General features: G+C 30.5%; 1 protein-coding gene across 1 annotated transcript in view; it reads right to left on the minus strand.

The window, feature by feature from the left end:
• Positions 1–13,817, minus strand: part of LOC106464600 (tyrosine-protein kinase Abl-like) — a gene marked incomplete at its 3' end in the record, with an annotated part of 15,782 nt that extends 1,965 nt beyond the window's left edge. Inside the window, exons 1-5 of the mRNA XM_022392338.1 lie at positions 13,323–13,817; positions 6,735–6,941; positions 4,091–4,410; positions 1,356–1,628; positions 893–977 (exon numbers count right to left, since the gene is read on the minus strand). Of these exons, the coding sequence (XP_022248046.1) occupies positions 893–977; positions 1,356–1,628; positions 4,091–4,410; positions 6,735–6,941; positions 13,323–13,497 (1,060 nt within the window). The remainder of the gene's footprint in view (positions 1–892; positions 978–1,355; positions 1,629–4,090; positions 4,411–6,734; positions 6,942–13,322) is intronic.

The following is a 13,817-nucleotide window of genomic DNA, read 5'->3' on the forward strand; positions in this document are numbered from 1 at the left end:
CGTCCTCTACATTTGTAGGTTTCTACAACAGGTAATTGCTGTCCATTTGAAACTTAGATTCATTAAAAGTTAACTGTGTTATACAAAGAATGAATAGCTTGAATGACTACAATTTGATGAGGAAAAAAATAATTTGAAGGAAGGATTTTTATACAGAATATATAGGTCTTTATATAACTGATTATCTCACTTTATCTCTACTTGTGGTTGTTTGCTAATCATCATCAGTTATATATTTGATTGATCCAAGTTTTTCATTCTTTTTTTTAAACATCATGAAAGATATGGATAAAATTATATATTTCCAGCTAAAATAAATAAAGAGCTCGTAGCTTTTCAACTATTTATAATTTTTGTTATCAAGATAACAGAATGATAAACTGAACTGTACTACAAGTGTTCTGTAAATTCTATAATAACACTCACATAATCAATATAGTTAAAACTGTTTTAAACTTAAATTTATACACTTGAAGGAGAAGGGTCATTTTTATGTACATTCTGCTACCATGCAAAGTGTATTTTAAGTCCTTTTGATTAATTCCAACTACTACACTATTCCAAGTAAGCTAAACTTAAAAGGATTTGTTACTACAAACAATTTTAATGCATAATTTTCATCTATTATCATGATCAATCTAGACAACAATTAATGCTGAGAACATGTTGACCAGAAATTTGTTCAAAATTTACTGAACTCCTCACTCATCGGCCAATCTTTCTTTTCTAAATGTATAATTCAAACACTAATTTTTTATTGAATCATGATCAATTTCATGTTTGTGGAACAGTTTATTTTTAATTTTAATACAGAGTTGTTTTTAATACAGGTAATCAAAGAAAAGTTAAAACTCTCTCACCTACTTACTGTTTAATGTTACGTTTAACCCACCTATTAGTTGTACTAAATTTGGGTGTTTCATCTCTTTCATAATAGCTGCTTCCTCTAGAAAATCCTTCAAGGCCATTGTATCCTCCTAGATAATACAACAGATTAAGTAAATTTTCTAATTTGAAAAATCAGGTATAAAAAAATGATTCTCTACAAGGACATGTCCACCAACTGCTATTGTATTTCAAAACATTTGAAACTACAAAAAAAATCTGAAAATGCATCTTTCCAAACACAAGTCTTAAGAATAAGAAAACTCATGATTTTTCTAAATATTATTGAAGAAATGTTTTTAAAACATGGATTTTAAGATTTGAAACAATTAATATTCAATTGATGTAAAAGTCTAAAAATAAATTTTAACTGTTAGACACAAAATAAACAGGTAAAAGTTACATAAGTATTACATCACATGGACCAACAGAGTTTGAACATAACAAGGAGATCTTTGTACATTCCTTACCTTTAAAGTTTTGACAGCAACCGTCATGTTGTATCTCTTCCACGTCGCTTCGTATACGTCCCCATATTGTCCCCCTCCCAACTTGTGCTTCATCACAATGTCTGTTCTATCAATCTCCCATTCATCTGGCTGAGGACTAAGAGCAAACAGAGCAGGTTTGGTTCGTTTGGGTGCTGGGTAAAGCAACATGGTGATGAGACCATCGGCATGCATGGAATGGTGATGTACTAATTCTGCCAAGGTGTTAAACCGACACTCTGAGGTCACATACACCTAAATCAGAAAAATGTTTAAAAGAAGTCCTCATAATATTCCTGTGTTAGAATTAAAATATACATATATATATATAAAAATATGGAGTAACTACTTCAATATGTTGTTGGAGTAAGGTTCTCCTACCTTTCCTTTCTGCTACCTTGTTACATAAGTAGTCACATAAAATACAGGCAATCAGTGTTGGCACATCTTTCTCCCGAGTTCAGATATTACTCCACCAATAAGCATTGTCCACGTGCATCAACATTTATGAAGAAATAACAACCATGAAGAGAATGTGATGGAACACGTCAATTTAGATATGATTGTTTGAAATCTATTTCACTCACCTGAGAAATGAGCCTCCCAGTCACACCAGATGGAGTTCACTAACTACCTTTAGTTTAGCATGTCCCCAATTTCAGCATCAGAAGCTTTCTTCCCAAAGCAATCCCCTGCCTTAAGGGTGATAATCCATTAGGGTATGAAGCATCAAAAGCAGCTCAGAATGCTAAGTCTTCTAGAAAAAAAGACCATCAAGGAATGTACCCCTTCTCCTGACCAACACTACCAGACACTCAGGAAACAAGAGATTCTCTGTTACTTAGTACGAGGAAAGTAACCATCACCAAGAGGAAGACGTAGGAAAGACGTGATTCTCTGTCACACAGTACAAGGAATATAACCACTACCACTATTAAACAGGCCTGGGAAAAAAAATAAAGAGACTTTCTGTCACTCGAAACAAAGAATGTAACCACTACAACCATCCTCACAAGAAATATCCAGGAAAAATAGATTCTCTGTCGCTTAGAACAAGGAATACCACTGAAAAAAACATCAACCAACAAGAAAATGAAATAAATCAAACTATAACAAGAAAAGCTTTCAAGAGCCATCTCAGGAACATGATCACTCCATGAAAGCAATACTTATGGTAAGAGCTAACATAATAGAGTATAAATTTTATTTTTAAAATAAGACATATGCTTTAGCAGCATCAAGACAATATAAAACTCTACGAGTCAATAACCAACAGCTATAACAAGAAATGGAATGAAGACTCATCATGAAAAGTACACATCCAGTCAACATTTAGACAGGTGGCAAAAATGTAGCATGAAAGGTCCTGCACAAACAGAAGAGATGGTAAACAATAAGAACCAACACTTTTAAAATCGCATGACGAGGATAAAAAACTTTAATTTTTTTTAAATAGGTTGTAGTTCTCACAACAGCGTTAAATAAAATATTAAAAAAAGTCCACAAGTATGAAAAACAAGCAGAGTTTATCTTTTGTTAAACAGAAATACAAATAATAGTTTGAGTTATTACTACAACATCAATTACCTGCAAGAACAAGATCTCCACATTAAAACAGAAGACGAAAAATCAAGTGAAATCAACCAAAAAAAGTTATAATAAAATAGTAATATTTCAACAAATGAATTTTACATGTCTAGAAAGAGAGCCGAGATGAAAATGAAATGCAATTTTGATAATAGCTGACATGACACTGTAAATACTTAAAGTAGCTACTAACTCAAGGAAACTTTAAAAAATCTATAAATGCAGAAACTAATTACGAAGAACAGAAAGACATTGAAAACAAACTTAAAAACATGTGACCAAATTAATGTGGAGATAAAGATTAATTTAGAAATACAGTGCTAAGTAACGTACATATAAAGACAAATAACCTAAACATATAGCACTGTACTAATGATAACGTAACTACGAACAGCATCTTTAACAAACTCAGCAACATCCCTGTGACCTGACAAAAACTACTGTTAAGACGAGAAAGAATACAAAGGATCTTAGCAGGTAGGAAGTTTACTTGTTGATACACATGAACAGTGTTCACTTGGCATCTCATGAGCTCACATAATCAATCGAGAAGGAGAGTAAATGAGAAACTTCACAGATGATGGAAAGGAAAAGCATGAGAAACTTAGAACGACAACACAACAAAGTAATAACATTTTCTTCCTCAAAAGGTAAATGTGCATTGTATACTTGCAGAAACATTAAGTTTATCATAAAAAATCTCGTGAAATGTTCACATGTGATTTATAAAATACACAGTCTACGTATAATTTTCTTCCCTTGAATATCTAAATAAAAACTTATTTTTGTTAATTTCAAAAATCTTAAAGCACAAAACTTATTCAAGAACTTTAAAGTGTTTTATCTTCAAGTGCTTGGAGATGTGCATGAAAGTTCATTTGTACTAAAATATCTTAGTTTGTGTCTGGCAGAAATGTTTATATTTAAAGAATAGATTTTCAATTTAAGATAAATATTCATTATAAAAAATCAGCTTAGATAATATATATTTGCAAGTTAAATCTTTTTATCTTCAACCAACGTAACCACTCCTCAAATACCACAAATCAACACTAAGTTGAAAATATAAAAATCACAAATGTGTAAAGGAAGAAAAGCAAGATTTTATAAATTTTTCCAAGTCTACTCACAGTTCCTTCAGCATCTTCACTAATCCGATAGTGATACACTCGACCTTCGTATCGTAGAGAGATAGATCTCTGTCCTGGGCTACTTTCACTCTCTCTTACTAGGAAGCTTCCATTAATTCCACTACTAAGAAGATATTCTGCAGCGTTTCGAGAGACAGGACCATGGTACCAGGAGTGTTTCTCCAGGCTGTTAACAGGAGTGATATAATTACTTGGAACCCACCCCACTTGACCTGTTCTTGACTGAGCTTCACACCATTCTCCTGTTCTATTATAGGAAAGGACTCGAACCTGTTCCCCTGAAATGAGAGTTTGAATATCTACAAAGTGAATATCTTATTTTAAAATTCAAAAAGTGTACAGTGTTGAAAAATATTACACGTAACAATTCTATTTAATAAATACAAACTTCTAATCAAAGCAAACTATCTATGTAGATCATAACTAAAATCAATACTTTTGGCCATAATCCCAATAATATCTCATGAAGTTCAACCACCTGAGGAGATTTACATTTGTCCTAAACCTATATACTTTGCTAACAACAAAATATTATATTTATAATTAAAATAAAAAAATTAAACATACTAAAAATAGATATATTAAACATTTTACTGATGTTATTAATGAAAGTAACATTACAGAAAGAACTGAGTATGCCTTACTTATGGAACACGTAAACACTAGTGGTTTGTTTCATATACTATTGTAAGTTTAATGTTTCTTGAAAACCTTTGTAAAACTTTACATAAGCCTCCCTAACAATGTTTTGTGACCAATGAAATGGCTCTGAAAGTGTAACATAAATTATTATGACATAAATGTATGGCTATAGAGTAGGATAACAGGACATTACAATATTGCAAAAAAACAAAAACAAACTAGTTTACAAAGAAACAGAATAATAAATAAAAACCTAAAAAATTTTAACAGTTTTTAATACTACTAGTTATGAACAAAAAATTGTATGAGAATTACAGTAGGTTCACAGATTACCTTTACTGAAAACACAAGGACACAGAAAGGTATACAGTTTCTACAGGGGTGTTAATTCCTTTCTAGATTTTCATATTATCTATAAAATAATTTAATCCAGTGAGTTTGCTCCAAACTTCTGTATCTAGCAGGTGTTCTAGTTACATAGTAAACAATATAACATAAAGATTTTAACCTTATTAATATAACCTTGAGACCCCACAGCTAAGCCTACCAGATATTCAAAATATTGAATGAAAATATAATCCACAGTTATTAACCACAATCTGAGATCACCAGTTGTTCAAATTACACATAAAACTCAATATAACTTAGAGACTTTGTATGTGGAAATATAACTCAGATCTTTATAGATCCAAGCAAATGTTCTATAATATATATATATATATGTATATATAATAGCCAAATGTCTGTCTGTCAAGCTCTGTATCTCCTGAATGGTTAATTGTAGAAAAAAACTATACATATAGAAAAGCTTCTTTTCAAGAATACATTACAGAAAATTTCTAATTTGAAAAATCAGGTATAAGAAAATGATTCTCTACAAGGACATGTCCACCGACTGCTATTATATTTCAAAACTTTTCGAAACTACAAAAAAAATCTGAAAATGCATCTTTCCAAACACAAGTCTTAAAAATAAGAAAACTCGGACAGAAATCTTTAGCAAGATCTTCAGCAAAATCTTAAGGGATCTTTAAAGGTCTGACAGGATAATATTCAGATCTTAAGGTATCCTTGTAGGATATTATTTCTGAATGTTATAGAGTTCTTTAAGATGTTATAAGGATCTTTAAAGATCTGGTAAGATAACAGTTAGATCTTACAGATCCCACAAATATCTTACCAAATCTTATGATTTTTGAAAGATCATATAAAGATCTGAATGTAATATATATATATATGTATACAACATTTAAAATTTGAAGTTATTATAATTTCTTCTTTTTGCTTGATTTTCTGTTTAATTAAGGATCCTAATATAGGTAAGAACAGGGTTCCTTTTTCAGACATTCGATTAAAATGTCTCACAAGTTGAACACTTTACCCTGAGTTTACATTACAATTAGCATTATTTTTGTTGAAATCCAGAATAAAACATATAATTAAAATCCACATATTATTGTGTACATTTAAAGCAATTAATGAAATTTTTAAAAGCAAAAGTGTTCCTTAACCCTTTCTCTACCAAATAATGCTATTGTGATTTACTGCCAAATTATGTTGGCAATCTATTCTTCATAAGATATATTTTCTAAATAATATTCTTTTATTTGTTAAAATATGATAAACTTCTGAACACAATTTACTGAAATTAAGCTTGCATATAAATGTAGACTCATAACTGATAATAGATACTGCACCTATTGATACAGAGATATATATCTAGCTTTGTTACTAAGACTTACTTTAAAAACACTTGACAGCACTTGAATGATTAAGGATCGTAAGATGATTTGTCTATTATAAATAAAGTAAAAAGCTGAACTTAAAGACTTATGAAAGAGCATTGGACTAGCTAGAAGTGAAAAAGGCAACCTCAAATTGATGCATGTTATCTCACTTTTATGTACATTGTAAGAAAGTCAGGATAAAGAAAACCTTAACTAAGTTAAATCAATGAGTGAAGTAAAAGTATGTAAAATACCTTTCTTCAAAGCCAACTGGTTTTCTCCTGATGATTGAAAATCATAAAGAGACACAAAAAGTTGAGGATCAGTATCTGTTGGGACAAGAAGATTTTCTTTAGACATCCATCGAGAAGTCATCGGTACATCTGGAGCTGCAGGCAGGTTAGGAATTACTTCTTCTAAGCCTGGAATCTCTGGCAAGGGCCTAGTCTGCAGGAGAGCTTCTATAAAGACAATAAAAACTTGTTAAATATAAATCACAAGCCAGAATTTGAATACATCTCAATAATTATTTTCTATACATATTTATATGAGAAAAACTGATTTCTAAACTGTCTTGCAAAAAATCTTTCTTTTCCTGAGGGAATTTCACAAACAAAAAAAGGATTCTTCTGTTGACTGATTGAATAAAAATATTTCGAAAATATGAGCATGAACGGAAAAAATTCATAAGGAGAGGAGCATATTTGAGTAAATATTTATTGTTGTTCAATTTATAATATATATATATATTTTTTTTTCATGTCAGTTTTATACACTTGCATGATTTTACTGTACCGTAAACAAAACCAACACCCAGAAAGTAATCATAAACTGTCAGTAAAAAAACAGAAGACATTCTAAGAATGAAAGAAATCAATCAAAAACTTGATTAATACAGTTATGCTTCAACAACACTAACCTCAAAGCTTTACTGTAATATCTACTCAAAATATATCTTTTTTTTTAGAAATAAAACACAGTAAATGCTTAAATGAACCCTTGTATCATTATAGCTTCTTGAATTTACAATCATATTTTGAAATACATGTTAATCTTATAGACACGTACTCTGTGAGTGTTACAAAAGGTCCCATTAGATGATAATATTCTGATATATTAAATTTAACCTAGGCTTGTATAATTATATCAACTCCATAATAACCATATGGTTGTGGAAATCTGCATCTACTGAAAAGGAAAACAAACATTAGTAAGTAGTGTGTTGTTACAAGTTCGTGTACATAATAACACGTGAACTCTGATATTTGCTCGTTTTACCACACTCACCTAATTGTTTACATAGCAAAATCAACGATGTGAAAAAATAAAACAAAAATTATTTATCTATTTTTATCTGCGCCCATGTTGCATGAAACTTTAGATGAAAATAACACCTTTGATAAAAAACAAACAGATTATTAAAATGATTCATTTACATTCATAATTGAAATGCACTGTGAATAAAATGATTCCCTAAAAAACTCGGGTAAGGTAGTGCTCACCTAACCTGAGAAAAAATAAGCCATAATGAAATGCACTGTGAATAAAATGATTCCCTAAAAAACTCGGGTAAGGTAGTGCTCACCTAACCTGAGAAAAAATAAGCCATAAGCCGTTAGCCATAATTCCTTCAAGAAAGGTAATTAACTGATGATTATTAAACTAAATAACAAAACAAACACCTACAAAACTAGATGATTAACACTGGAGGATGACCATTCACAAATAAAAACTAATAACACCACTATTCTGACTACCCACTAGTACTCAAGCTGAAAAAACAATACATTATACAACACAGTAACCGTGGGCAAAAAAAACAGAAGCTTGTTGGCAACATTTCACTTTCATGCAGTTTTTATTAGATGTTTCATACAACCACAACATAAACAAGCACATTTACATGACATTATAACCACATGGTTTTAAGTTAAACAAACACATCATAATATGATTTACACCACAGGTTAGTGACAAAGTGTATTAGTTATTTAAATCATGTGTAACAGCTACTACATAATGAATAACGCTACAATCTATGCATTATGTACGGTGTATGAAACACTAAACAAATAGACTGCATATATGTGATTTGATTGTGGTAGCAATGGCAAGAACATGAAAAATTGTCATTCTAGTATCTTGTAAGCAAGGAAACATTTGACAAACAAAACAAATTTATCACTCAAACCTAATCTATTAAAAAACCATAAACCATTTAATGTATGTCTGCCCCTTTGTTTCAACAAACTTCATAACAAATACAAACATAGCTGGGCTATTAGTGGAATTTCACAATCGATTAATTGTCAGGCTCATTAATCAATTGCATTAAACTAATTGATTATTCTCACATGAGACTTGGATATATTTAATAATTTAGTAAAAATTGGAAAATACTAATTTTGATTAGTTGATTATTTTTGTTCCATTAATTATTATTATTTTATGTGAGACTAGCTACAGAATACATCTCGGTACCATAGAATTTCATAACATTTTAAAGGAATAAAAAAGGAGTTTATTAGCCCATCAAGAATGTCCCTTCCAGCTCCCAACTATAACCACCCCTTACTACTCATGTATGCATCCAATCTTTTCTTGAACTCAGTTAAATTTTCTGCCTCCACCAGCCTTGAAGGCATCTCATTCCAAAAGCCAACCACCCTGTTTGAAAAGTAATACTGTCTAAACTGCAGATGACACCTATGCAGCCAAAATTTGAATTTATTCTCCCTTGTCCTACTGTTTTCACTGCTAAACACAAAAATATTTGATGGGTCTATATTAGCAATACCCTTAATAATTTTAAACACCTCAATCCCCTCTGACCCTTCTCCTCTCCAGAGAAAACAAGTTTAGAGATTTTAGTCTCTCCTCATAGACAATCCAATCCCATCATCCCAGGTATCATCCTAGTGGCTCTTCTCTGAACCTTCTCTAACAATTCAATGTCCTTCTTGAGGGAGAAAGCCTAAAACTGTACACAGTAGCCTAAATGATACCTTACAAGTGATCTACAAAGTGAAACAATAATATCCCTTGTCTTGTATTCAATATTTCTATAGATGCTACCCAAAATCCTATTAGTCCTATTGCTAGCTACAATACACTGTTTAGATGACTTAAGTGATTTTTCAATCACAACATCAAGATATTTTTCTTAAACCATAGCACTTAACATATTCCCATTTAAATTGTAAGAATAATTTGAATTGTGAAAACCTACATGCATCACCTTACATTCTGAATAGTTAAACATCGTCTGCCACGTATTGGCCCAATACATCAAATGATCTAAATCTCCCTGTAAGTCTGCAGCATCTTTGATACAGTTAGCCACCCCAAAAATCTTAATGTCATCTGCAAACTTCAAAATTTTGTTAGTCATTCCAGAGTTAATGTCATTAATATAAATTACAAACAGCAAAGAACCCAACACATTATTAAACTCGTAAGCATAAAATGATGCAATTTTACAGTAAGGTCAGAATTGGTGTGTGTATTTTTTAAACTGAACAGTTGCTGATTGTAGTGAAAAGATAATTTTATGCTGCAAACTAAGAGTTTTTAGTCATACTAGTGAGTTTTTTATTTTTTACTTTTCAATTTGTGGATTAAAGAACAAAAAGATTTATTGTGATCATGAGTTCCTAATATTTTATAATTCAACTAATAAGCAAAGCAAACTTGTTATTAATGGTGTTTTGAACTACAAACAAACCTAGTAAATAAAATAGTTAATGTAATATACAAGTTTAACTAGATGTATGTAAATATCATAGATCAAAAACTTAGAATGATTAGAATGCACTAATTCATCAACTGAGTATCCTCACTGTTACTGATATGTATGGCCATAATACCTCACGAGTTTCTTATATTTAGATTAGTCCTAACTCCATATATTAAGCTAATAATGAAAAACAATCCTCATAACAGTGAAATATAATACATAAATGAAAAATGATAAATATATTGTAAATAGTAACCAATACTATTAATGAAACTAAATTAAAAAAAATATTTACTTCAATTACATTACTGATTCCTGGTCCCTGTCTCATGACTAAGAATATATTGTATACTTACGTACCCTACATGCATAAACACTTTGGATAAACCACACTACTAGATAACTGACTCACCAACAATATTCACAGATCATTTATAGCTGGCTCTAAACTTTCTTTAATGTTACTTCACCAAGTTCTCATAGCATAACTTTCAAGCGACTTGATAAGGTTATAAATGTATATATTTTATTCAGCCTACTTCTACACATCAGACCTTAAAGTTTAGCCCAAAATGGCAATAATAAAGATTTTCATGAGAGACTCAGAACAGTGGTCCTTTTTCATTGTTTGCTGTGGGTAGAAAGAAGTTGGTTATCCATACAAGCCATGGCTGAATTACCACTTTCTTCAGATAAAAATACCTTAAAAATCACCAAATTACCTTGGCTCCCATTAATAAACTAACATTTCTATTTGCTGACATAAAATAGCCTCTCAGATGTATGATGACCATTTCATAAACACACACACTGAGGAGGGTACTCATTTTCATTCAGGGTTATTCAGGTAATTCAATGGAACTTTCCTCTTTACCTTGGTCAAATACCTCAGCAAAGTGATTATGAATTATTTACATCCCACACATATGTTAAAAGTGCCTCAAAAAAACAACAACAACACAACACAAGAAAGCTGAGAATAGTAGGTCTATTTATATTAGTGAAAGTTCAGGAAAAGAAATAAAAGTCATCTTATTAAACTAAACAGTCCAATATGAGGAAAGTTGATTGGAGATTGACAAGACACATAAAAAATTATCAAATTATACAATATGTTAGACTCCTGTTTTTCCTCAGGAATGTACTGTTTGAGTGTAGCATCTCCAAGGGATCAATGAAACAAATGTTATATTCTGAAGATAATAGGATGTGAAGACATAAGTTTATGACACTGAAAAGTCATGATAAGTCCTGGTTAAGACACTATTTCTAAACGGGTTAACTGACAATTAGTTTATTGAATGAGTTTTCTTTAGCCATAATGGAGATCAGCACTTTAGAGGAGTTTAAGAGAGGATTCAATGATCTCCTGAAAAGTAAATGATGGGTATAAATTTTTACTTTTACCACAGGCAGATGTGCAAGGAAAGTCTTGAAGAACCAAACAGTTCAATCCTGTTATTGCTGTCTACAGATTATGTTTGTTAAAGGTAAACTCACAAGTTGAAATACATGATGTAAATAAATACAAGCCTCAATGAACAGAATACAGATAAAAAAAAAGTTTTACCTGAAGAAGTAATGGAACAAAAATTAAGCAAGGTCATGTAATAAAGATACATGTATAGAAGCCCCCCCCCCCAAAAAAAAGAAAGAAAGAAAAGGAGGATGGGAATTATCAAGAAGTAAGAACCTTAACAAAAAAAAAAGTTAAGTATAATAAAAAAACACAAATTTTATATTAAAACACGTGTGAGAAAAAAATATACTATACTTAATGCAACATCAAAGATACCATCAAAGCAAACAGTATAAAAGTTGAAATAACAAGCTAATGCTTAACAAAACTTATAAGAAATATATTCAATACAAGATTAAAAATAATATACATAAACAAAGAACAAGAAAATCACAATTCCCATAAAGAAAAGAGTTTACTGAAAAATTTAGCAGAGCACAAAATAATGAAACTTGGATAAAAACATACAAGCTCCAACAAAAACTAGCACAATACAAAATCAAATATGCCAAAATAACTTTAACCAAAGATAAGGATACACTGAAATTCAAAATTTAAACATTTGCCATATTAAACTCTAACATCATAAAACAATTACACTTTTAAACATCATGTGACAAATATAAAACCCCGACACTTAGTTTGATTTCGTACACATCTTTTTGAATCATAAAGATAATCTCCACAGTACCAACCTTGCTTATAATTTTATTATTCTAAATGCTATCCTATCTTTGTTTCAAATAAAGCTTAAAACTAAATAAGTATGAAATAGTCAGAACTCTCCCTAAGCCATTAATTCTTTAAAGAGTCAGAAAGATCATATATTAACTTTTTAAATTTTGGAAATCTTCATTTTTACATGTTCAAAGAACTTATAAAAAATCAAAGACGTGGGCAGTTTTTTATTAATTTCTTTAAACATTTTATCTTAACAAAACCAAGCTTTATGTATTTAAAAATTATTATTTTCATTACAAATGACATTTTTAATAAGATAAATTTCTATTTCTCCTTAAAAATTAAAATACTAAAAAAAATATTAACTGATATTAAACAGTTTTATAATGGTCATCCTTATTTCTTGAAATCTTAAATGATAAACAATTTTCTTAATTCTTCTTTTTTGGTTAGACATAGGTCATAGCACAATTTTTTCTTTTCTTAAATAGGTATTTTGAAATAAAGTAATTTTTTCAATTCTCCTTATAACTTTACTTCTTTTTCCTTTCAGATATGTCTTCTTTACCCGTTAACTTCATTTTCAAAAAAATCCAGAATTTTTCAACAACTAAGTATTTTTCTCTGCTCATCCAGGAATGTGTTTCCCATAAAGAATTGTGCTCTAACACTTTTTTTTTTTACCAATTGAGGGTAATCAGCAGAATCATCTTAGATAAAGTTTAAAATATAAGAGAAACAACTCCTAAATCCAGAATTTTTTCACACATACTATGATCTTATACACCGTCCTCTCATCTTGTAAATAAAAATATTATTTCAAATTTCATGGATGTGTAAAATTTTGAGCAAAATGTTATATACTTATACACAAAAATAAAAAAATAATTCATACAGAGAACTCACCATTATGTTCTGTAAAGATATTTCCAGACACTGGCAAGCTGGCAGTTGCAATACGAGAATCCTTGTTTCGGAGTTTAAGACTTTTTGAAGTTTTTCCAACACCATGACCACTTCCAACTGATGATCCACTGCCCCGATCATCTCGTCTATTTTCTTTACCTTGTTGAGCACCCATTATCTGGCTTAAGTTTTAACTTAACTCTTTGCTGTTGGACTTGTCTTGGTTGTCCAGAAAACTTTTTTGCCAGTGTTTCTAGTATGATAACTAACTGCATGTAATACTAATAGACTTTAACTTGTGAATGGTGCTTTGAGAAAAATTATCTGATGATTGATGCAGGCCTATCACTTCTAGAGTCTACAAGGTGACTAGATTTGGTGCCACTGCTTACTCTAACTTCCAAGTCTGATCCTTTAAATTTGATTGAATTAGGAATCAGGAGTTTTAAAGAATAGCAGTAGCACAACGTTAGAAAAAAATCTATTGCATTTTTG

This window comes from Limulus polyphemus, unplaced genomic scaffold (genome assembly GCF_000517525.1).
Source record: "Limulus polyphemus unplaced genomic scaffold, Limulus_polyphemus-2.1.2 Scaffold1700, whole genome shotgun sequence".
Taxonomy (NCBI): domain Eukaryota; kingdom Metazoa; phylum Arthropoda; class Merostomata; order Xiphosura; family Limulidae; genus Limulus; species Limulus polyphemus.